The following is a 25,068-nucleotide window of genomic DNA, read 5'->3' as shown; positions in this document are numbered from 1 at the left end:
TGGACATTTTCGAAAAAGGAAACACCCCTCACCTCAGCCACAACACTTGGAGTTCTGTAAATATTTGATTATTGGTTTTGTCCTTGTATACTCCTTTGCAGTGTTTCAGTTTAGCTTTAGAAATGCAGCGGCAGGTTCTTGGCTCTAAATCTCAGTTAGGCACTCAGCAGTATGATCTCTGTTTTCTCACTTTTGCAGCTTCTTAGATGTGATTCTTACATCACGACAGGTGAAGAAAGCGTACATAGGTCAAAAGTCCCTGCTCTGCTCACACTGTAATGTGATCCCTTGAATGATACTGGCAGCTTATTGTTCCCTGTGCAGTGAGGACTAGATCTGGTGCAGATTCAAACCCATGTCACTCAGTTCTGTTTCTCTGTCTGGACATCTTTGCCTTTTAAAATATTATTAAATATTTTAAAAGGTTTTATATTACGTTAATGACATATGCTGTGCATGGATTCTGAATGTTTTTTTATATTGATTTATTTAGTTTTAATAAATCTTATTTTATTGCAAATTAGGAAAGAATCCTTTGTCATGAGAGCAAGACTGCTTCAGCAAACTTTTTTTGTGTTTTAAAGTAGTATTTATCAGATTTACTTAGGCAATCCTAGCACATAAAATAAACACAATCCTACCTAATACAATTTAATATAAGCCATTTTTTAAAAAACTATTTTTTTTACATTTTACAGGCCCATCAGTTTATGCAGAAATAATGACATTAAAATAACCGTTAGCTGCATATAGTCAGAAATCTTTTGGTTTATATGTTAGTTTTTAACCAGTGCTGTTAACCTGAGTTTTAGGGCATCCTCCAGCCCCTACTATGATGTGTGCTCCTCCTCTGCGCTGGGGCTACTTATTCTCCGGCCTTTTTCCCTCACTTCTGTCAAACTCCTCACAGACTTCAACGCGCTGGGGCTGAAGTTTTTTCACAGATAAAAATGATTGTCTGGGTCGTGTGTGCAGCTGTGATCTTTGTCGCCCTTTACCTCCGCTATCCTTACTTCATCCAGGATATCCAACACGTGCGGCTTCGATTAACAGCAACAGATCAAGTCTTAAAATACATGCAGACCAATTACAACATCATCGACCGTTTTTCTGAACTAGTGAAGGAGCAGCCACACAAGCAGTTCGTGCTTTTCAAAGACGAGACTTTTAGCTACCAGGACGCAGATGAGCTCAGTAACAAAGCTGCGAGAGTTTTCCTGCAGATTGGACTCAAAGAAGGAGACACGGTCGCGCTGTTCCTCAGAAACGAGCCCATGTTTCTGTGGCTGTGGTTGGGTTTGGTGAAGATCGGGTGTTCCGCTGCTTTCCTCAACTTCAACATCAGATCAAAGTCCCTGTTACACTGCTTCAACTGCAGCGGAGCCACGACTCTGATCGCAGCTGGAGGTGAGCACGCTTTGCATGTTTGAGTCCGCTATGACAGAGATACTCACATCATGAGCAGCACCACACTGCACAAAACTTAGTTACAAGCAGTAAGCAACAAGTCATAGATTAGCCTTTTAAAAATGTAATAATTTATGTAACTATTGTAATTACTTTCCCAACGTGATGTAATTTCTTACATTTGATGGCTTTTTAAAAAACATTTTTTTACTTTATTATGCAAAAAAAGTGAGACCAATACCTGCAAAACGATACAAAACATAGTGAAGGAGGACAATAGCTGTGCGATTGCTGACCTTTTGACAAATGTTTAACCTGCTAATAAGGCTGAATATGTCTGGAAAATAGACCATGCTAAAGAAGGCGTTCCTGCATGGCAAAAACACTCAAAGCTTCAGAGTAAATGTTATATTCTACATCTAACATTTTTACTGAAAAGAACATATTCACTTGTGGCCCCTTTTTAAACACTTACATTTGGAAAAGTAACTGTAATGTCATTACATGTAATTTAACTGTAATTGTTATTTAATTAATGTAATTCAATCACATGTAACCAGTTGGGGAGTAACTAGTTACATGTAGATTCAAAATTACTTTTTGCCCCCAGGGAAATTTGTCTTGGACATAAAGGCTACCTTGTCAAAATACATACTTGGTGCCAAAACAGATGTAAAATGCATAGTACAGACAAGTGCAGACACGAAGTGCATTCACATCCATGGGACCCCATAGCATGTACCTTTTGGGAGCAGTTCATATTCTGAATCCAGGACGTGGGAGGGGTCTACAATTATTTTCCCAGCTTTTTTTACTATGGTCATTTCAACTGTTTTAACTTATTATGTTCTATTTTTCAGATAGCCCACTTCAAGTCTGAGTATTATTATTATTATTATTATTATTATTATTATTATTATTATTATAACTATTCATGTGACATTGAATTGTTATTTTTTTAGACAGCAGAGGCTTTCATTTATTGCATAGTTGTGTAATAAACTATAAAGCTGTATTTGCTTCTAATTAATAATGTAATATAAAAGGAAATTGTAATGTAATGTAATACAATTAGCCTGAGGAGCCATGATGAAGCATGTAATCTGTAATAATTTGAAATCCATGTAACACTCTGGATGGGGTTTTTATTTCAGTGTTTTTCAATTCAGTGTTTCCCTTCAAAATGTTGTGAAGTAGTATAGTTAAGTAATATAGTGGTAGTAAAAGTAAAGGACAAACGTACAGAACAAAATGTTCTACAGATAATCTTTAACTAGTGGGTGCCTCCCTCAATGCTCAAAGCAACATGAGATGAGATTTAACACAGAGGTGCTTTTTTGTTTGCTTTGTTCCAGGGCTTTTGGTCGGCTTTTTATTACACAACCTGAATGAACTGTATTGCACACTTTACTGTGGTTTTTATTATAGACCTCAGATTAAGAACTGATGTTTTTATCACAAAAATATTCAGGAGCCGTATGACAGAAAACATTGGCGAAACAACTGGATGAGTCAGTCTAAGGCTTGTAGAGGCTTTGGGAGTTGCAATGTGATTTCCACTGAAGAGTGAGTCATTTATTTTGAGCCTAAAAAAGCAGCATAGTCATCATAAATTAAATGAAATCTGGGTAATGTGGGACTATCATATCAAGTAAAAAGTGCATTTAGCAGTACAAAGAAATAAAGGGAGGACATTGTGGGGAGAGCAGCCTGCGTGTTACATTTTGACAACAGTGCGTGGAAATGGTGTAATTTAAAAATACATTTATTCTAGTTCTGTGCTTTGGTACATTTTCAAGGTACCTTGGTTGAGTTTAACATTTAACGATACTTCATATTTCTACTCCACTACATGTGAACAGCAAATATTCCAGGGGATGGGTATGGTGGCTAAAACGTAGTGGTGGGTCACAGGCCTAAAGTAAACACCTGTTCTTTTGTTAAGATGCAAAATGGTACCAGGATCCTATTTCCCTTAACTGAATAGCCTTTAGTCGGTGTACCAGTGTCTCTCCATTTCTGTTTTACCTCTCTTGTGCCAAACTGACTTTTTGCGTCAAGTGTCACTCTGCCCACTGTGCTCAGATTATGAAAAATACTGACAAATAGAAAGGGATGCTACGTATCTGAAGAGCATTTTACCTATTTCTATATTTTTTAAATGCTAAAATCATCTGACAGGCCACATCGAACTTTTTGATCGGCCAACTCTGGCCTGCGGACTCCACTTTGGGCAACCCTTCTTCAAACTTTTTACACAGGACGTATTATCATTTAATGAAATACAATATAGGGTTGATATTAAACCAGTGATGCCCTGTATCCACTTTTTTAAATTTTCTACCCTATTATTCTCCTCACAACCCCTCAGATTTATCATCTGACCCTTTAAGGGGGCTTGACCCCTGGTTTGGGAAGCACTGGACTCACTGAACAGTTTATAAAGTAGATAGAAACTATCTCAACTAGTGACAAAATAAAAATGCTGCTTACACATTGATGCATCAATATTAAAAAATGTAACAGTACATTTTGTGGATTGTACCTCTGTACTTTTACTCGAATACAATTTTGACTGCTTGTACTGGCATGTTTTAACATTGTTTTATTTGATGTTCTCTCCAGAGTTGCAGGATGCAGTGGACGAGGTCCTGCCCACTTTGCAGGAGCAACAGGTCAATATTTTTACCTTAGCTGAAAGATGCAAAACTGCAGATGTGCAGAGCTTCAAAGACAAAATGAACCAGGTCTCTTCTGACCCTCTGCCCAACAATTTAAGGTCAAATGTAACCTTGCAGAGTCCTGCAGCCTACATATACACATCAGGGACAACAGGTAAGCTACTTCAGGTGTGAAATGGTCTGGATTCAACGTTTAAAGAACAGGGACCTGCATCACATGTAACTCTGGCTTCTCTTTTAACAGGTTTCCCAAAAGCAGCAGAGATCTCGCACGCCAAACTGTGGGGCATAGTTAGCTTAATTTCTATCACAGGAGTGAAGACCAACGATGTGATTTATATCAGCCTCCCACTCTATCACACCGCGGGCTTCCTCGGATTCACCGCAGCCATTAAGAATGGTACGCACCGGGGTTGTTATTCTTGGCAAATTTAATAACTTACAACTTAAGCATCCTCAAAGGGCTCACTAGCCTCATCTTTCCAAGTCTTCTGTTAAACATAGTAATAGCAGAAGGTAGCAAAAAGGAGAATTACTGTAGATAATACAGAAGCTAAAGAGGACCAGTTAAGTAAGTTTTTATACAGGTATGAACACACAAAAACAAAAATGAAAACCAAACTTAATAAGCAGAACCAGAATGTGGGGGTGTGTCTTCATGACACAACAATGGCTCCAAAACATGGATAAAAAAGCTATAAAAAGGAAAAAATATATACTTAAAACAAATGAAGAGTACAGGAGTAATATACTTCATTAAACTTTACTATCTTTTCAAAAACATAATATTAGAACATTGGGGCAGAGTTTTCCTCTACAATATGTATTATAATAGCTGCCTTGGTATGCACAAATTCAGGTATATATTTAATAAACTGTAAGCGAAAGGTTTTAACAGCATCATTGATCGTTGAGGGAATATGCTAGTATTATATATTTTTTTGCGAATTAAATGAAAAGACTAAAACAAAAAATGCATCCAACTTCCTACCTTCTGCATGGTACTAAGCCCCCACATAAAAAATTGAGTTTTTTTTTTTCATCAGTGGCACTCGGTGACACAAAGGAATAAGCCTTATCAGGCTTTGGCCACACAGACTATATTTGTTGGTTTTTTTCAGTCAGTTGTTGGCTACAGTCTTTTCACGGATTTGCTGACAAAAGAAAAAAAAATTGAATTTTGCCAACCTTCCTTTAATATTTGTCATTTTATTGCTGTTTGTAGGTATGACAGTGGCTTTGAGGGACAAATTTTCTGCATCTCAGTTTTGGGACGACTGCAGGAAATATAATGTCACTGTCATTCAGTACATAGGTGAAATCATGCGTTACCTCTGCACCACACCAAAGGTATGTACTGAATGCACTAACATTAATGGCACTATCACATTAAAGGCCACCAAAAATAAATAAAACTAACAACTGTTGTTTCTTCCTTGACAGAAACTCAACGATAGAAGCCACAAAGTGAGACTTGCTTTAGGCAACGGTATCAGAGCTGATGTTTGGAGAGACTTCCTAAAAAGGTTTGGAAACGTTCAAATCGTAGAGTTTTATGGAGCAACGGAAGGGAATTTTGGTCTGATCAATTACACCGGCAAGATCGGAGCTGTTGGCAGAGACACTTTCTACTTAAAGGTAAAAGTCCATATTTCATTCCACATTGTGATGAAAAAAGCTATTAATCAATCAACAGTGTTTTTGCTTATTTTTCTTATCTTGCAGATGCATTTTCCGTACGCTCTGATCAAATTTGACGTAGATAAAGGAATGCCCTTGAGAAATGCTTCTGGTTTCTGCATCGAGGCTGCCAAAGGTGCGTTGGTGCCAGGGGCTGTAGGTACCAGTTGAGGACACAGAGGTCGTATCCTCATTTGCCCTCTCAGGCAATATGGAGAGTTAAAGTGCAGTTGGGGACTCCGAGGTCATATCCTCAAAAAAAAAAAATCTTTTTTTTTTCCCAGTCATAGAGACCTAAAGTGCAGTTGAATACTGGGTTTCCACACAGTGGGTTTCTAATAGACTCAATGTCCTTAAATTTGAAGTATGTATATGCAGCCATCTGTGTGCCCATGGGTGTGTAGGTTTTAAAATAAGGTGTGGTTAGGTGCATTGTTGGCACACTTCTATTTAAAGCAGCAGAAAGCGATTTCTCAATTGACAAACAAAAGCCTGATATAAATCAATGGCACAGTATTTTCCTGCTGTTTGAAGGATGCATTATTTAAAAAGTAAGATGGGCCTGCATAGGCAAGTTCACAGATGCACACACTCTGCTTTTTGTACACACTGCGATGCATGGATGGGTTGTTTAGGTTGGTGAAATAATACACTGTTAAGGTGTTGAGGAAAATATTAGTTACATTCTCTAAAATGTGAACATAGCAGAGAGCAGAGCAGAGCTGCTGTCCCCATTAAGAGAAATGCTGTTTGCGTTTACGCACAGTGAGCAGTGTAACTTCAGTGAATTCTCAGAAGATAAAAGTTTTGCTGCTTAAATGTCCCATGGAATTTCTGCAGTGACAGTACAGCTCTTACTGCAATACTTTCAGCAGAAAAACTAGCTATGGCAGTTTGCCATATCCACCATGTAAATGGGTATGCCCAAAACACACGCATGATTGATGAAGAAACTCTTCACACTTTTGGCCGTTGTGCCTTACTTTGTACCCAGAGTATGTGTCATTTAACTAGCCAAAATGGATTAAGATACGCCCTAAACACATTGTCATTTTCTTTAGACCATGCACTTTAGATTGTTTCAAGACAAATTATTGGACAAAGTTAAATTTGACCAGATGATGGCGTGAGATGAAAAGATGAGAGATTAAAGTCATTGAGCTTCATCCTCAAGGAACCTTGAATGTGTGTACTAAAATTCACAACAATGCATTCAACAATTGTCAAGATCTCTCACTAAAGACCTGAAACGTCACCATCATGGTGCCACTAATACATCAAACAGCTGTTGAGAAATTTCAGTGGTGGACCAACTGCTATTGTCATCCCTGGAGCCACATTAGTACTTCCAAAAGTGTCTGATGATTCAGGGCATCACTAAATATACTTAAATCAATTATCATACCTTCCTATATCAGTAAAGGTCACTGTGCTTTACAATCACTGAGCACAGTGAATGTTTTTAAGACACTGCAAAATGCCGAGATGTTGCCTCTACTTGATGTATCGTCTGTTTAATGCACCATGATAGAACTGGTTTTATTTGTGCTTCCTCACACTGGTACCACTAAGCAAAGGATCACCATATGTTTAACTTTCTGCAGGTGAGCCTGGACTTTTGGTTACTGAGATATCCATGAGCGCTCCTTTTGCTGGTTATGTGGGCGACCTGCAGCAAACTGAGAAGAAGAGGCTGCGTGACGTCTTCAAGAAAGGAGACTTGTACTTCAACACTGGTGACCTGCTGCGCATAGATGAGGATAATTTCATCTACTTTCATGATCGAGTCGGAGACACTTTCAGGTGAGTTCATCCTTCGGTTTCAGACACCTAATTTAAGCTTAAAACCTGAGTTTGCACAACCTGAAAGTTTGTCTCTTTGATTAATAGATGGAAAGGAGAGAACGTAGCTACAACTGAGGTGGCTGACATCATCTCAATGGTCGACTGCATTAAAGAAGCTAACGTGTATGGAGTCACAGTACCAGGTCATTTTTACTGTGTATCTTTTTTTCTGAAATGACTCGTTTCACCATTAGAATTTGATCCCTTCGGTCCAATAACATTTTGGAGATCTACAAAAGCCACATGTCTAATTTATTTTATCCCCACTGAAGTTAGTGGAGGACTAAACATGAAGTTAGCTGCTAGGCTGGCTGAAGTCTGTAGGCGCCACTTTACACCCGCTATTATCATGTGTCTTTGTTAATCTGATTGCAAGTGGACATCTCAAAGTCTGACTGTTCACATCTGGCAGTTAAATGCATCTCCACATGCGTCTTGAGTGACCACTTTTGATTTGGATCTCACTTCTTCCCTCTACGTATATGCAAATAAACTGCAAAAATAAAATGAAAAATGTAGTGCAAAATGTACACTTAAAGCCTTTACTATTAAAAGTAAAATGTTGGGGCTGAATGCAGCATCTTGACAGTGTGACTTAGTTGGAACTGTTAAACAGCTGATGCTGCTGTGTTAGCTCGTGGTATCCAGGCAGACAATGAAATGATCATTCTCTGGGAGTAAAGTGGCTTCAGAGATAGTCCTTCAGCTCTGTGTCTATGCAACTGCACCAGTTTTCTTTTCCTGTGGGGTGCCATGTAAGCAAGGGCGTCACCTCAGTAGTTTGTCGCTCAATGTGGCTCAGACAACCTCTAAATGTGGTTTGAGTGATTGGATCACAGTGCGTCTTGGTGGTCGTTTAAGGGGCCGTTTCCACCAAAGCGTTTTTTTTCTGAGGCCAGCATATTTTCTTCAATGCTTTGCCGTGGGAGTGCTGTGTATTTACACTGGGCTACAAACGGCAGCAGCACGACAAGGTGCTCTGTGGATTTCGCATCGAGCACTGCCGCTTGGGCAATTTTTTTTTCTGAGCACACAGAGTTGAAAAGTGTTAAACTTTGCTGCTTCACTTATTTTCACTTAGCCACTAAATCATAGTGGAGGAGGGAAAAATACTCGAAGGACAAACCATCACTTGTTAAACAAGTACTGAACAACAACAGAAATGGAGAGAACTCTGCTCACAAAGTGTATAGGTTCCCAGTAGCTCAGTGGATAGACCGGATGCCCCATGTACAAACGTAGTGTCCTTGCAGCAGCGTCGCCTCTTTCACACTTGTATTCTGTTCTATCAAATAAAGGCAAAATAGCAAAAAAATGATCTTAAAAAAAGTATATAGTTTCCTCTCAGTAAGCCTACCTTGTACCAGCATAATCTGTATCATAGAAACCAGATGCAACCAAAGCTTCTTAGCTGATAAAATGCTGCTCCTCCAAAGCGCTCTCAAACACTCCCAGCTGGGCGCTTCCTGAGGAGTGCCTGGCATTTTCAGCTGGAAAAAAACCCTTTGGTGGACACAGCACCTTGTATTTGTAGCCATCCACTCGTGGTCGGATAATTAGAGACACATGTTAATACCAGGTATAAACAGGCTCCAAAGTGCCTGCTCTATGGGCCCGTGGTTGCAGAAAATATGGGTAATTTCACAACTAGAAAGATTAACTTTTTCTTTTAACTTTGTGCACTACTGATCATGGGACCCCTGTCAAAAGTTGTGTTTGAGTGTGATGTTAGTTTGGCAGATGTGCAAGCATAAATCAAGCATTATGCCCAGATTTGAAACACATGACCAGTGTACCGTTTGAAGCGTCCTTTGTGTATTATATTGTCTCAGTCAGTTCTTTAATGGACTGTTCAGGTGATTCAAAGACGATAAATATTTTATGCCTACATCATATAAAGCATTTGTCCCCAGGCGGCTTTTCTGTTGAGCTAAACCATTAACAAGCATGTCTGAGTCTGTTGTAAATCTGAGGCATTACGAGGAAACAAAGTTTGGAAACATTTACCATGAACCAGACACTCTGTTTGCCGGGAGCCTATTGTGTAATAAGCCAGAGGGTAGCATCAACTCTTGCCCCAGTTTCCTAGTGGTATTGACGTTAGCTTAGGTCAGTGTCCTGGTCTTTAACTTTGGCCGAAATGTCCAGTTGTCTGTGACCACCTGAGTGGATCATTAGTCCCAGTGCGGTCAGACTGGGGAGGAGGAGCAGGGTCATCCTGCCTGTCATGTCTTTTTGTTGTTGATGTCTCTCAGATGGTCCTGCCACCAAACTGGGGCACAGGTTATGTAAAGCAGCAATCAGAGGTGGCAAAGGACAACTGGCTACAGAGAGCAAAGTTCAAACTGCCCGTGCTCTGAAAACAACGGGAAGTCAATCATTAAAGGTTGTCCCGAAGTATTGACCCACTCACTAACAGCTGCAGCGGCGGCTGTGACACACAGCTCATTGAGGCAGTTGAGGTACTCGAGCCTGATTTCCACTTTATGCCAAAAATGGGAAACTAAATAAACAAAAACATAATTGTTTTTTCAACCCTTTTGGCATGTTGGAGTGTCTTATTGGACTGAGAATCATATCATCCCCCGAAGTCTTTAATGTGGTTGTGGTATCTAATGCTTTTTTCTAAAATTTGAGAAAATTAAGTTTATGTTGCAGGAGCATCCTGAGAAATGTAATCCATTTGGGATTAAATCATACAATACTTTGATAAATTTAATACTCTCCATAGATTCATAGACTCTTTTTTTGTGCTTGGACTCCTTTTTGGCTCCTACTTGTTTTTTTGTTTCTTTTTTTTTTCCTGTATTTTATTTATCTGTTTTGTGTTACTTCTTGCATTATTATTATCATTAGTCTTCATTTTTATTTTGTGTTTTAATTTTTATTTTCAATTCAGTTTAGTTCCTGGTAGTTTCCAGGGTGGGTTTATTTGTTTCCGTTTATTTTTTATTGATTAAAAAAGGTTTAGTTTTTAAAAGTTTCAGTTTTAGGTTTTGAAAATTATGTAATAGGGGTTATTTTTCAGGGGCAAGATTTAGGAAGTTCAGAATAGGTATTACCAACAACACCTTGTGAAGACAATTGACTCACAGTCACGTAGACATCCCAGTCTTAATAAATATGAACACCAGTGTCTCCTCGTGTTTGTTGTGTTGTCAAATTTGACATTGACAAAGACTAAACTAATTATATTTCCTGTATATTGTCATATTTCTGTTTTGTAAGTACACAATACGGTTTGGTAGTGGTAATTTATTAATGGCTAGTTTTATTTTTCAGTTGACATTTTGGTTTATCTTTAATAACCTTGAGCTTGACACAGAAGTAAATTCATATTTTTCCATTCAGTGTGACACTTTCCCAGGATACTGTTGTCACTGATGCACATCGCAATTAAACTTCCCATTACTCAGCTCATAACTTAAAGGGGGAAAAAAGGCTTCTTTATGGGTTGCTTAAAAATCACATTTTTAAGTTTTCTTCACTATCATACCAAACACCAGACTGAGGACATCTATGGGTATTGTCAATACTTTTAAAGAGGAAGCCCTAGTTTATTTAATCAATAATGTGTTACATCAGTAAAGTTTCCCCAGATTTAACTTTTGTTAACTGTCTCCAGGTCAGGAGGGAAGATGTGGAATGGCTGCTGTCACTTTAAGAGACGGACAGAGATTTGACTCCGCCGCTGTTTGCAAACATGTCGAAAACTTTCTGCCGGCCTATGCAAGACCACGTTTTCTCAGGATTCAGGTTCATTCAATGATTTTATGTTTTAACAAATATTTTTTGACAGCTTCAGCCCTATAATACTTAATAATGAACGTAACTGTGATTACAGGAGTCCATGGATGTAACAGGCACGTTCAAGCATACGAAGGCGAAGCTGGTGGAAGAAGGTTTTAACCCAAATCTGATAAGCGAGCCACTCTACTTTCTGGATGACAAAGTCATGGATTACATCCCACTTACACTGGATATGTTCAGTTCAGTTACATCTGGGAAGATCAAAACTTAACTCAGCCTCTCCTGCTCACACTGTGACACATCAGCAGCCTGCGATGCTCAGCACATTTGAGGGGCTGCTTTATGGTTTTATCTTTATATGTTTAAAAATTAGCTCTACTTTGGCTCTAATTTTATACATGTCACAAAGGGACTTCAGTTATCCAGAGAACATGTTTGAGCCTGTTGCAGAGATAATACAGTTTCACTTAAAGCAAAAGAGCAAGTTTTTCCAGTTGAGAAAATGGCTCCTTATTCAAACACTGACTTCTGGCTGCGTACCATTCTGTTCTATTGAGGCTATTGTCAGTGTAGGAGCTGGAAACTATGCCCTGTAAACAATAGATTTCTTCTTGCTGAATGTTAGTCGGTTGGCCCCTCCCTCTCTGTAGGGCTTCACGATTTGAGGAAAATAATTTATTCTGATTTTTCTGATCAATACTGTGAATTGTAAATTACTCTTATTTTCTATAAATTTATAATGCCTTTATTTGTGATGAACATACTTTACTTTTTTTCTATTTTAGCAATCACAAGCATAAGTTCATTTTGTTTCAACCTAAATAGAATGAAAAACAAAGCTGTTGCTTGTTATTTAGATCCTTCAGTGTTACTTAAGTGTCGATGTGTAAATCTACAGCATGTTAAAACAATGTTTAATGTTTGTTTTCAGGGCATGAAACTGCAGGAGTAGCACAGGTGTAATTGATAACACGAATAAGAGCTGTGCTCCATTTAGCTATAAGAGGTTTGGGGAACTTCCACTGTATAGGCTGGCACGCTGACGTGGCTTTCCTGACTGTTACTGGTATCAATAACAGAGAAGACAAAACAAAACTGCACACTAGTTTATGTTCCCATGGCTATTCAATATAATTCCCACAGATGGTGAGGAATATTAAATATTTAGGGGAGCATGATCTAGTGTGCGGACTTTGTTTTTTCTTCCCTTGTGTTCTCTCATGTCCAGCACCTAGACTTTTTGTTGTTTAAATGTGTTTTTTTGTGAACTTATTGGTATTAGTGACACCTGTGCTTTTCCTTCTGTCATTTTTTTTTTTTTACCCATAGAAACCTGAGCAAATTGGCTTGTTTCCTTCTTTAGCTTCAAAAGAAATTACCTAAAATTAGCAAGAAATTCATAAAAGGATACAAGAAAGTTGCATGGAAATTGAAATAAAAAACAAAAACAAACGATAACAAAAAACAAGTGTTAAAAAAACATTTTAAATATATGATTATAATAATTAAAAGTTAAAACTTTTTGAAAAAGAAAAAAGGTGCTTGAATGCTGCACAAGAAAAGTGATGTTGAGCCAGGCTTCAAAGGGTTAATGCAATCATATGTGACTGTTTTGTTATCACATAATGCCAACAACTGATGTGTAAAATACTATTTCCTTCATATACCTTGAATAAATCTTCAGCTGGCCTCTGTAAATGTTTCGGATCAGTGTGACCCAGCTCCTGGGACAGAAACTTTCCTCTCACCCTCTGGTTGGTTACAGGGTGACTGAGGCTGTGTTGTCTCTGCGGCCGGCTGCAGATCAGCAGCACGGAGGACACCTTGACAGGTAAATACACACATGGGGAATGATGTCGGGCAACTCAGGCAGAGAGGACAACCTCATTAACCAGAAGGTCAGTGATGTTAACAAGAGAATCAGAAAGACTGTAAATCTCACTCAAATTATCACTGAAAATATGCAACTTAAAGGTAAATGAACCATCCACCATTGTCATGATTGTACTTTAACCTTTTAGGCATGGCTTGTGGTGTTAAAGTGGAAATGGACATTACTTTTGCTGTAACTTTGCTTTATGAATTAAATGTTGGTTGCACAATGCAGTGGCTATACAGTGACACCATCAGCAGCTAGATTGGTTCCCTATTAATCTTGTTTTCAATATGTAGTTCTGTCTGGTTCAGTCTCCCAGCAAAATGACAGCTCCATTCACGGCACAGAAGGAGTGCATCAAGCATTGTGCAACCAAATCAGGAAGAGGACAGGGCTTTTGTTTTCCCCTGCAGCTCTCATTAGCCAGTTACCAAAGAGGGTGACTGTAAGTTCTTTGCACTTACTTCAGAAGCAGAAATGGTAGATGGGGAAATAATTTAAGTAACTGTTGAATTAAGTCGCTACATTTTAAATAAAACAAAAAATGTCAGTTATCTTAGTGACAATGGTGCTAACAATAGTCTATTTCCACTTTAACCTAATATATTGTATCTTCTCAGACAGTGCCATTGTTTGTGATTAACAGTTTTTATCACTTCATTGCTTTTACAAATAACAACAAATACATACATACCTACACCCACACGCCCGCCCTCTGCCCCAAACCCACCAGTCGTCATCACCACACACACAATCGGTCTTTGTTGTAATCATCAAGAATACTCCATCTTGAGCATTGGACACAAATTAAAATTCTAATAATAATGCAAAATGAATGAATAACCCCTGAAAAAAACATCCAAAACATTCTCCAAAGTCTATGAAGTGCAATCTAAAAAATATCTTTGTTTATACATACAGCAATATGATAAAGACAAAACATAAAAGATACATCTCCCTATAACATAAAGTCCCCATCATGAGCCCTCCAATCAAACACTTGTTAAATGTACCTCTGGTTCCCCTCTTTTAATTTTGTAGTCCCCCCCCAACTAAAATGAGTCTACTTCATCAAGCACCACCAAAAGGTCAAGACTGACACTGCAACACAGTCCTTGACAAGATGCATAAAATAAAATACTTATTCTGTTGCCATGACATACAAATCAATGTGTTCATCAGTTTTTCAGTGATGTACCAGCAAATTTGGCACTGAAAACATTAAACCAAACATTACCAACACTGCTTCACAGCAGCATCATACAAGTATGTTGAATACTGCACAGCTTTATGTCGTTAAATATCAGTGAAACATGATATTTGAGTCGTTTTATCACAGTCAGATGACAATTTTCAATATCAGTTAATCACAGATCATCAAAAATGCCAACATCTGCAGCCCCTGTGATAGAGTTACTTAAGTTAAGGTTCAAGTTTTCCAGAAAAGTTCTTGAGAGCAAAAAAGTATTTCTGGTGCTGATGCCGACCATTAAAGTGGCATTTGGATGTTTTGATTTCAGATCTGAGACAACAGTAGGGTTTTTTGAGATCAAAGAAGTTAAATATACATGTTTCTTTCTGTGTTATGTTGATCAGGGATTTTATCAGGTCAAAACTTGAGACTTTTATGTTGCTCTCTTTGAATTTCCATTTTATGGGGGTTATGTCATTTGGGATTTACTCTGACATTATATTCTGACATTTTGTAGACTTGATATTTAAATGATGTATCGAAAAAACCAACTGATATTGTAGTAATAGAAGTAATTAGAAGTTTCAACCCTGCTCCTCAAACCCGGACCCGGCTCAACAATACGGTAACTCTCTCTCTCTCTCTCTCTCTCTCTCTCTCTCTCTCTCTCTGTGTGTGTGTGTGTGTGTGTGTGTGTGTGTGTGTGTGTGTGTGTTATAGCAACGCCCCTCTTCATAAACCAGCCGACAAATAGAGCTCAGTTTCAGCAGCGCACGCCCACCACTTGCTGAGATTGCGGGTTTATGATGCGGGATGCCATTTACGGATCCTCTGTAGTGTTTTATGACCTCCGTTAATAATAGACATCATCAAATATCAGTCTGCGTTTCGCTGTTAACACATTATACTTTTTTGGGAATAAACAACTAGCAGAAAATAAACTGCAGTTAACAGTTATGACCTGGAGGTGTCGCAGCTGTTAACCCTTTTAAACGCATAACTTCTCTCCACGTTTGTTGTTTTTTTCTCGCTGTTTTAATAGAATGGGGTTGTGCAGCTTTACAGGAGAGTGCTACAGCTTGAGTAACGCGTAAATTTGTATGTAAATTACTATATAAGTTCAGACTGGATGTGGAAACACCCGGTCTGGCAACTGGAAAACATTCCGGAATGAAGGAGGGGTCAGCAGGGCTGAGCCGAGCACCACCCCGGGCCGAGTGGGTGAACTTTGTCATAAATCTCCGAGCAGCTTAAAATCCACCTCTGCCTCTGCGACTGATGCCTCCTGCGTAGTGCGCTGCGCAAAATGTACATCTGGCTCACGGCTTTAGCCGGACTGGCTATCCTGTCCCTGTCTTTCCTCAGGACGTTTTTCCCTCACTTAGGAGAGGACTGCGCGTACACCCTGACGAGCGTTAAACTTGGCTTCAGGCTCGTCAAAATCAAGAAGAGCAAACCTTTCTACAGCATCTTGGACTACTTCTTGGATTTAGCGAAGAGGCATCCCAGTAAGATCTTCGTGCACTTTGAAGGGAAACAGTATACCTATGGAGAAGTGGATCAACAGAGCAACAAAGTGGCCCGAGCGCTGCAGGCTGAAGCCGGGCTGAAGGAGGGGGACACGGTCGCCTTGTTTATGGCAAACGAGCCTAGCTACATATGGACTTGGCTCGGTTTGGCAAAGTTAGGCTGCCCGGCTGCTCTGCTCAACTTTAACATCAGATCCAAGTCTCTGCTTCACTGTTTCTCCTGCTGCGGGGCCAAAGTGATCATCGCCTCTCCAGGTGAGATTTTGTTGCACATGTGTCAGGGGCACTGGAAAGAAGAGTGGGGTCCAAAGCTCTCTGTCCAACATTGACCTGTATGCATGCAAAGAGTTGCAAAAGACAGCTATGAGGCACTGAACCTTTTAGTGTTAATTTTGTGCAACTTCCAGTTATTGAAATACTTATTTCCATTTTATGCTCTGTTGTTATGTTTTTTTAGAAGGAAATTTGCTGTTTTTACTCCACTGGATTCATTTGACACATGTAACTGAGTAACAGGTTATTTTTTTCAAATAAAAGCATATGAAGTTTTTGAGAATTGCAACACGTAAAGATCAAACCAATGGTGACATGGTGGCTTTTGACCTCTTACAAAGAAGCAATGTCTTACACACTTGTCACATTTCAGATGTCTGTGAGTTGTGAACGCATCATCCTAATAGAGACTATTTGCCCTAGAACTTCTCACATGGTTTCTTGTGTTTTGACTGTTAAAGGTTCAAATAGGTAAAATTTACCAACATTTCACAAAAAAAGAAACATTGGACATTATTCCCCCCCTAATAATGCCAAATAAAGTAATTAAAACTAGCTCCAAGTTGAGCAGATACATCAATAAAATGTTGTGTACACACTGATATGTCAATATTAACAATCGAAAATATGTGATACATATAATAGTATATCAGTCAGCACATTTTGCTGGCTCTACTTCTGTACTTTTACATTAATAGGACTTTGAATAACAAACCTTTACCTGTAGTCAGGTATTTTGACATTGTTTGATTGGCGCTTTTACTTAAAAGCATCTAAACGCTTGCTCCACTCCTGGTAACTTAATACCGGCTTAAAACACAAAATTCCTGATGGAGTTTTGCTACTTTAACACATTCCTCTGAAAGCTGTATTCATCTTACAGGTACTAATTGTTTAGCGGTTACATTCAAAGCATTTGATAAGTGATGGGCATGATCCATCGGCCACAGTGACCTGCTAACGGGCCTCAGAGTGAAGTTTTGCCCCCAAATGATGCTTGTTCCTCACACTGTCTGCGCAAATTTTAATAATACATTTACCTTAAAGTTTACTTCAGGTACAGAGCAAATAACAGACCGCACATTATAGTTAATTTATTTTGTCTTGAGAAACCAACCAGTCTCACTGTTCTGTAGCACTGCTCTGCCCTGTTATTTGTTTCAAGTATACGTATATAGCTTTTTTCTAATATTTGTATATTGAAATAATAGCTTTTTTCACCTCTGGTCTGTGGATTTAAACCCAAACTCTGTTTTAAAACCAGAACAGTGTGATTTTCAAGTATGAACATTTATTAGAATATAGACCAGAAAACACATTTGGCCAGGACAATTAAGGAGTCACATTACAAGTTATGTAATTTATGTTATGAATAAGTAAGTTATGAGGAACAAAAGTTTCATCGCTTTTACCCCCACATAGTTTCAGCCAAAGTGCTGCACATTCAGTCCTGATATCTGAGTTTATTTTAGGCTCAACTTGTTTATCCGCTCCCCATTTCTGCACTAGAGTTTCACTTGAGAGAGAGATGCATAAGTATAGGTTGAATTGCCTGTGCCATGTGCTCGAGGCCCAGGGGGATGTGAGGTAACAGGATACAAGCCTACATGTGCTGCATTGCGCAACACTTCTCTGTGACATATTGTGTAGAGCTTGAATGCCTCTCTGTGTGTGCAGAGCTGCAGGACGCTGTGGAGGAGGTTTTACCGACGCTGAGAGAGCAGGGCATCACTGTGTATCTCCTGTCAGAGACCTGCAGCATCCAGGGCATCAACCCTTTGTCTGACAAGATTTCCAAGGCCTCAGATCAGCCGCTGTCGCGCGAGCTCAGAGCCAACGTCACCGTCAGGAGCACGGCTCTGTATATCTACACGTCAGGAACTACAGGTAAACCAGAAAGCTCCTCTAAAACACCTAAAACTAATGCGATCTGAAACAACTGTCCTGCAATAAATGTTTTTTGTTGTAAGAGACATGTTGATTCAACTTTATGGTCTGGAGTTTGCGGTGCTGCTTGACTGTATCTACTGAGAGGTGTTTCTGCTTTTTTTATTTACTGCCTTTATACCAGTGACGGTAGACATTTGATTCTTCTTTGGTATTTGGCAGTTTATCTGCTTAATCTATAAAACAGATAGCTCAAAATCTGCTCAAGAGACTCATAGCTCTGTAAAGTTCATGTTTGCGAGATGGTATGGTTGTAGCTATAGTGTCTCTATTGTTTGACAGTTTTTACTGCGATTAACAGAAAAAGGACTTCATTCAGTATTTCTTCCACAGATGTGTTGGAGAGAAGCTCAAAATCTTCCCACGCAATATTCCTGCCATCAGTGCTTTTATTGAATCATTCAGTATGTAGGGACCAAATCTGTTTGATGTACTGATTCTGATACTCTGATAATGTTCCCCCAGAAAACTGTAGACCTAAAAGGATGCTGTAAAAACAAGTTTGTATTAAGTTGTTTTGCAGCAAACAGTGGGTGCAGCCAGCAGTGAGGAAAATACAGATGAATTTGCTTGTTTGTGAGGTCTGCAGTGTCTTATGTGTGAGAACTGAGTACTATATTCAGCTGAAAAAAAAAACCTCATAGCTCTGCAAAGTTCATATGTGCGAGATGGTAAGTTTAGTGCAATAGTGTCTCTATTGTTTGACAGTTTTTACTGCTATTTGCCAGAAAAAGGACTTCATTCAGTATTATACTGAGCTGAAAAAAAGCTGAAACGTGAAAATATTACCACCTTGCAATGGATGTGGAGAAAATCTTGGCTAACAGTTACTTTTTTTATGCATCTGGCAGACAAGTATGTATAAAATAATGGATGGAGCTAATGGGAAGATATGAGCCATTGGTTAACTACTGTAAAGATGGGCATTTTAACATGGGGGTCTACTGGGATTTACTCGCTTCGTGAGCAAGCCTCAAGTAATGATTCAAAGAACTGCAGTTTTTGGCACTTAAGTAACAGATTAATTTCTCAGCAGTGGAGGTTACTGCTTGATTTTTCTGCTTCGAGACAGAATCTGTCCAGACAGAATCTAAATGCAATCTAGAATCTATTGTTTTCCCCGCCCCTAATAATTTGATGCATTCCTGTTAGAACACACTGTTCATCAATGGACAGCAGACAAATGTCTCATACTGCAGGGTTTAGAAGAAACTGCATATACCAAATACTAACTCTGTACCCTCTTTATTTAAGAAGCTGACATGGTTTATTAATCTTTGGCTTTGAAAGGTTTGCCTAAAGCAGCCGTCGTCACCCATGAGAGAGTTTGGGCCGCCTCCTTCATCCAGGCGGTATGTGGAATCACATCAGAGGACATCTTCTACATCAACCTGCCGCTCTATCACAGTGCAGGCTTCCTCATCGGGATGGCTGGATCCATCGAAAGAGGTAATAATCCTCTTACTCCTGGTTTGGGCGCATTCAGAAGGTGCTGAAGATAAATTCTGTGTGATGTGATGTTAATTTCAGGTAATACCATTGTTCTGAAGAGGAAGTTTTCTGCTTCTCAGTTTTGGGATGACTGCAGGAAGTATAATGTGACAGTGGTGCAGTACATTGGTGAAACAATGCGTTACCTCTGCAACTCGCCCAAGGTAAAATCCCAGCTTCATATTCAATTAATGAAGTATTTTTCTGATGGAAAATGTGAAGCTTTGAACCTGGGTCTGTCTCACTCTGTGCAGAAAGACAATGAGAAAAACCACAAAGTGAAGGTCGCCATAGGAAACGGAGTCCGGACAGACATCTGGTCAGAGTTTCTGAATCGCTTCGGGGACATTCAAGTCAGAGAGCTGTACGCTGCCACCGAGGGAAACATCGGCTTCATCAATTACACGTCCAAGATCGGTGTAATTGGGCGAGTCAATCCTATCCACAGAGTGAGTAAACGAACACGTCCAGTGTTTTTAGCCACGCTAGCATCACTGCCTCTCTTTAGACTGAAACATCTACATCTAACTTTTGGATGAACGAGTGCAGTTTCTGTTCAGAATGTGCCTGTTTGGAATGAGGCAATAGCTTGGCCTCAACAATACACCCACCAAGTTGATTGGGAGAACGGCCTTTGAGAAAGTCAAAGAAAAGACACGAAGACAGAGACTACTTCCATTTTAGTTACATTTTAATGATATATGGTACAGTCATTCATAGTTTCCCAAGGATGAATCCTAATAACTGTGTGTTGTAATGTTGAACTGGTGGACTGATTACCATGAAATTTGGTACACACATTCATATTCCCTTCAAGATGAATTGTAATTATGTAGGTGATTCTCAAACTTTTCCACCACCATCACGTGGATAACTCAGTTTGTCCAAATCTTCGCCTTGTGACCAAATGCCCTCAGAATTAATTTTGTTCCATCACTTTTTCTATCTCCTCTCTAGTTTTTCTTCCCGTACACGTTGATCAAGTTTGACATTGAGAAGGAGGAGCCTGTCCGAAACTCTGAGGGTCTGTGCATTGAGGCAGCCAGAGGTAAGTCAATATTACAAGTAAAAGGATACCTGTGTGTTTTCTTATTTCTCTTTAACAATTAATTTGCTGTTTTCACTGCTGAAACTATTTATCGATTAGTTGACTGAAATAAAACTTATTGACAACAGTGTTTCTTTTTGTCAAGCAAAAACGGTAACTGGTTCCAGCTGCTCAGATGTGTAAATGTGCTGCTTTTATTTGTTTTATTTATTATGAATCTGGTTTGATTGCATTTTGGGTTGTTGGTCGGACAAAACATGCAACCTTAAAGCATCACCTCGGGTCTACGGGAAACTGTGATGGACATTTTTCATGTGTCTTTCTGTCAGGTGAGACGGGACTTTTAGTGGGAAGGATTACTAAGAGGTCTCCCTTTGTTGGGTACGCTGGCAACCAGCAGCAGACTGAGAGGAAGAGGCTTCGTGACGTGATGAAAAAAGGCGATCTGTACTTCAACAGTGGAGATCTGCTCCGGATTGATGACATGAATTTTGTGTACTTTCAGGATCGAGTTGGTGACACTTTCAGGCAAGTAGCGACTCATTTTGAATTTTTAGTTAGGTTGGTTTTAATTCTCAAATTATAGGATTTTTTTCTTTTGTTTAGCATTTTCACAAGGATATATATATTTATGTCACAATATCTAACTTTGCATGGTTCCAATTTATATCATGAGCTCAGTTATTAGTTATTTCCAAACACATCAAGATATTTTTTCAGGGTTTTTTTTTTGTCTTAATTTTGTGTTAGTCAGGAAGTCATTTGGGATATGTTGCACAAGTGCTTTCTAATTTTTGTTTCTGTTTGCTGCTGCAGGTGGAAAGGAGAAAATGTTGCAACATCAGAGGTTGCAGACATTCTCACAATGGTCAATTGCATTTTGGAGGCAAATGTCTACGGTGTTAAAGTAGAAGGTAAAAACACACATGCTGTCAGAGTCACTCTTGTTGAAAAGTTAAGCCATTTTTTTGAAATACTGTATTCTATGATTTGTAATATTATCTGTATGGATTCATTTTTCATTCATTATTGAATTGTCCAATTAGGTCACGAGGGGCGAATCGGTATGGCAGCTGTTACTCTGAAAGAAGGACAAGATTTTGATTGCTCTGACACCTACAAGCAGGTCGTCAACTACCTCCCAGCATACGCAAGACCTCGATTCATCAGGATCCAGGTAAAAATAATAGATTTCTTTGAACTTTTTTCTAATTTTATGCACCTGCAGCCTTGTGGCCAGTGGAACGTGGAACTGAGTGTGATTGCCAACTCTCTTTGATCCACTGTGACTTGGATTGAACCTCATTTGTTCATTGCTAAACCTCATTGTTGAGTTCAGGTCGCCTTCTAAAACAAGACTATCTAATTTAGTAAGTTTTTAAGAGATTCTCAAGCAGAAGTGATTTACAGACTTTTCTACTTTGGCACACACTGTAGGTCGCACTACCTTTTTGGATGAGGTTGTTGAGGCTGAGAGGAAACCTACAGACAAAATTTAGGGTTGAAAAAGGCCCTCAACTTTTGTGCATTTTGGGGTAGATATAAAACAATTCAGCTGTAGTTTTTTTTAACAGATAACTTGCTTAAAAAAGTCTACCAACTGCAAGAGGAGTTGGTATCATTTAAAAAGTTATGATACGAGTACCAACACCAGTAGGCAACCCTTAAAGTAATACTGCGAGTAGAGTGCTTTATATGATCAATTTTGTTATGATTTTCTTCTTCATTCAATACCCATAATGTGAATGGAAGCATTCAGCTCTGTAAATGCCACCAAACTTTCAGTGGCATTTCTTTTTTTTTTGTTTTGTTTATGTTTTGCAGGAGTGGTTACAAAATTATTTGATAAAGGTTTATTTCAGTTGATACCTTTACATACTTTGATACCTCAATACCCTAAGCTTCCCCAGCAAAATTACTATTTATATATCAATTACTTACCCTGTGTTACCTTGAATTTGTGAAGAAAATATACATTTTTTGGATGCCTTTGACTGTGAATGAAGAATCCAAAACCCAAGAAAATTCTTGAATATTCTTATAACTCTCACACAACTTGTGCAGTATAATCCAAATCTCATTTATCCAGCTGTATGCTTAGTACTCATCAAACACACTATTTTAAACACCTTTGCATATAAGCAGTGCACCTGGACAAGCATGTGCGTTTGAACTCATGCATGTTTTTGGATATTACTGATCATGCGACAGGATTAATGAGACTTGGATTATATAGACAATACACGAGTTGTGTGAGAGTTTTAAATTAAATTTATTGTGAAATGTGGCCCTAATGACTTAAATTCATGAGGAACGTTTACCTTTTTTTGTATTCTTTGTTCATGGAGGGGCATGTGAGAAAATCTTTTTCTTCACGAATTCAAGGTTACTTGCAGTGACTAATGGTGTGCTTACATGAAATCTGCCAGACGGAAGACCAGGGACACTTCCTGAACAGCATGGGAAAAAAATGAAAAAAAAAAATTGACAGAACGGCAGGGGTCAAAACAAAATTCACATTACGATGCGTTGCAATGGTTATGTGTCATATGTATTACATTTATTAAGTGAAATTATTTTTTGTTTATTATTTTATGTATGTATTGTAGCAATTAACACAGCCATAAAAGGAACCTTTCTCTGCATATTCTATTGCAAACTTAAAATGATTGTTAAATTCTCTCCAAAATGAATTTATTCATTCATTATTCAACACCTGCCATATGTCAGCTTTTCTTGTAATTTTGGTAGGATTTCAATTTTTGATCATACAATTCCTGGTGTTGTTGAAAATTCTGTTCTGAAAGACGGCAAAAAGCTAAAAATTTTTAACTTTAACGACAATGCCATCTACCATTGCCGGTATTCTCTGCCAGCCCCACCTAATTTTACTGTCCTGCTGTCGTTCACTAAAATGACATCCAATTTGCCATCTACAGTCTGCTGGATTTCATGTGAATGCTGCATAATTGATATAAAAATGGTCAATTTGTATTAAAAATGGTGTCAGCTGCCCAAAAGAGTGAATGAAGCACAAACAAAGATAAAGACAAATGTGTGTGTGTGTGTGTGTGTGTGTGAGAGGGGGGGATGGGGAGGAAAAATGGCGTCAGCTGCGACCAAACACTTTCAGGGCTTGTTCACATAAGTTGGGACAAAACACTTAAAATTCACAATACGTGTTTTTACAGCCTCACCTGGAGATGACAGGGACATTCAAGATGAAGAAAGTGAAGCTGGTGGAGGAGGGATTCAACCCAGCTCACATCAGAGATCTGTTATACTTTTTAGATCCCGAGAAAAGGACATACGTTCCCCTGACCGAAGATATCTACAGAGCGATCGCTCGTAGGGAAATCAAACTCTAACACATAAGCTTTAAAAGAAGTCAGTGTTGAAGCAGACGACCTGTTTTTTATGATGTAGATGTAACCTCTCATTCATGGACCTTTTTTTAACAGTTAACTAATCTCAGGGACAGATTGACTTTGAAACATTACATCATGTTTGAAGAGACTGCTTTTTTTTTTTTAAATAACACAACTACTGTACATCAAATGTATTCCATAATGCTGACAATATGTGATGTGCAGGTATGTCTTACTGCTACTGTTGATTACATAATTAAACTCTGGTTGTCTTTTTTCTCTTGACTCTTAATTTTTGATTAGCCTTATAAATTGCAGCATTTGGAATTTTTTTTTTGTTGGATTTTGCCATTTCAGCCAGTTTTAAAGCTTTTTGTATGCCTCTATGCTGGCGAGGCATTATTTTTTACAGATTGTCCATTCGGGTTGTATGTCAAGGCGATATCTGACAAACAACTTGAGGGAATTCCTTTAAGTTTGGCACAAACTTCCACTTTGGCTCAATGATAATCTGATTAGATTTTGGTGGTCAGTGGTCAATGTGACCTTGCTTCCATCTTATTTTTGCAAATGCGACATCTCACAAACAGGGAATTTCTTCATATTTGGCACAAACATTTATTTGGACTCAACAATGAACTGCTTAGATTTTGGTCGTTAACAGTCAAGATCACATCGCATTCTCTTAAACACGATATCTCAAGAACGCCTTTAGGGAAATTTCTAAAAATTTGGCACAAATATTCACCTGGAATCAACAAAGAACTAATTAAAATTTGGTGGTCCAAGGTCAATGTGACGTTGCATCTGTCTCATTCTCGTGAACACAATATTTCAAGAAGGCCTTACGGGAGTTTACACAAATTTGGCACAAACATCCACTTGTATTCAAGAGTGAACTGATTAGAATTTGCTGGTTGGAGGTTAAAGGTAAAAGTCACTGTGACCTCACAAAACATGTTTTTTAACTCAATAATTAAT

The 25,068-nt window shown here is 38.7% G+C and overlaps 2 protein-coding genes across 2 annotated transcripts; both read left to right on the top strand.

Moving 5' to 3' along the window:
* The first annotated feature begins 784 nt into the window (after nt 1-784).
* LOC121949787 (very long-chain acyl-CoA synthetase-like) lies at nt 785-12,674 on the top strand. The gene is made up of 10 exons (XM_042495551.1): nt 785-1,407; nt 4,033-4,242; nt 4,333-4,488; nt 5,314-5,438; nt 5,532-5,726; nt 5,814-5,904; nt 7,373-7,571; nt 7,659-7,756; nt 11,239-11,369; nt 11,458-12,674. The coding sequence occupies exons 1-10, from the start codon at nt 951-953 to the stop codon at nt 11,632-11,634; spliced, it is 1,839 nt and encodes a 612-aa protein (XP_042351485.1). The 5' UTR covers nt 785-950; the 3' UTR covers nt 11,635-12,674.
* A 2,591-nt stretch (nt 12,675-15,265) lies between these two features.
* Nucleotides 15,266-24,364, top strand: zgc:101540 (hsFATP2a_ACSVL_like domain-containing protein). The gene is made up of 10 exons (XM_042496493.1): nt 15,266-16,215; nt 17,911-18,120; nt 19,471-19,629; nt 19,711-19,835; nt 19,926-20,120; nt 20,629-20,719; nt 21,049-21,247; nt 21,536-21,633; nt 21,766-21,896; nt 23,911-24,364. Exons 1-10 carry the CDS (start codon nt 15,738-15,740, stop codon nt 24,085-24,087), a joined length of 1,863 nt encoding a protein of 620 aa, XP_042352427.1. The 5' UTR covers nt 15,266-15,737; the 3' UTR covers nt 24,088-24,364.
* Nucleotides 24,365-25,068: the final 704 nt, after the last annotated feature.

The sequence above is a fragment of the Plectropomus leopardus genome, chromosome 11, assembly GCF_008729295.1.
Source record: "Plectropomus leopardus isolate mb chromosome 11, YSFRI_Pleo_2.0, whole genome shotgun sequence".
In the NCBI taxonomy this organism is placed as follows: Eukaryota; Metazoa; Chordata; class Actinopteri; order Perciformes; family Serranidae; genus Plectropomus; species Plectropomus leopardus.
This window is presented reverse-complemented; position numbering and strand designations above follow the sequence as displayed.

Coding starts and splice junctions, on each gene's coding strand:
- LOC121949787 (XM_042495551.1), top strand. CDS start 951: ATGATTGTCTGGGTCGTGTGTGCAGCTGTGATCTTTGTCGCCCTTTAC. Junction 4,489..5,313: donor CACCGCAGCCATTAAGAATG/GTACGCACCGGG, acceptor TGCTGTTTGTAG/GTATGACAGTGGCTTTGAGG. Junction 7,572..7,658: donor CGAGTCGGAGACACTTTCAG/GTGAGTTCATCC, acceptor TTTGATTAATAG/ATGGAAAGGAGAGAACGTAG.
- zgc:101540 (XM_042496493.1), top strand. CDS start 15,738: ATGTACATCTGGCTCACGGCTTTAGCCGGACTGGCTATCCTGTCCCTG. Junction 20,720..21,048: donor GTGCATTGAGGCAGCCAGAG/GTAAGTCAATAT, acceptor TCTTTCTGTCAG/GTGAGACGGGACTTTTAGTG. Junction 21,248..21,535: donor CGAGTTGGTGACACTTTCAG/GCAAGTAGCGAC, acceptor TTGCTGCTGCAG/GTGGAAAGGAGAAAATGTTG.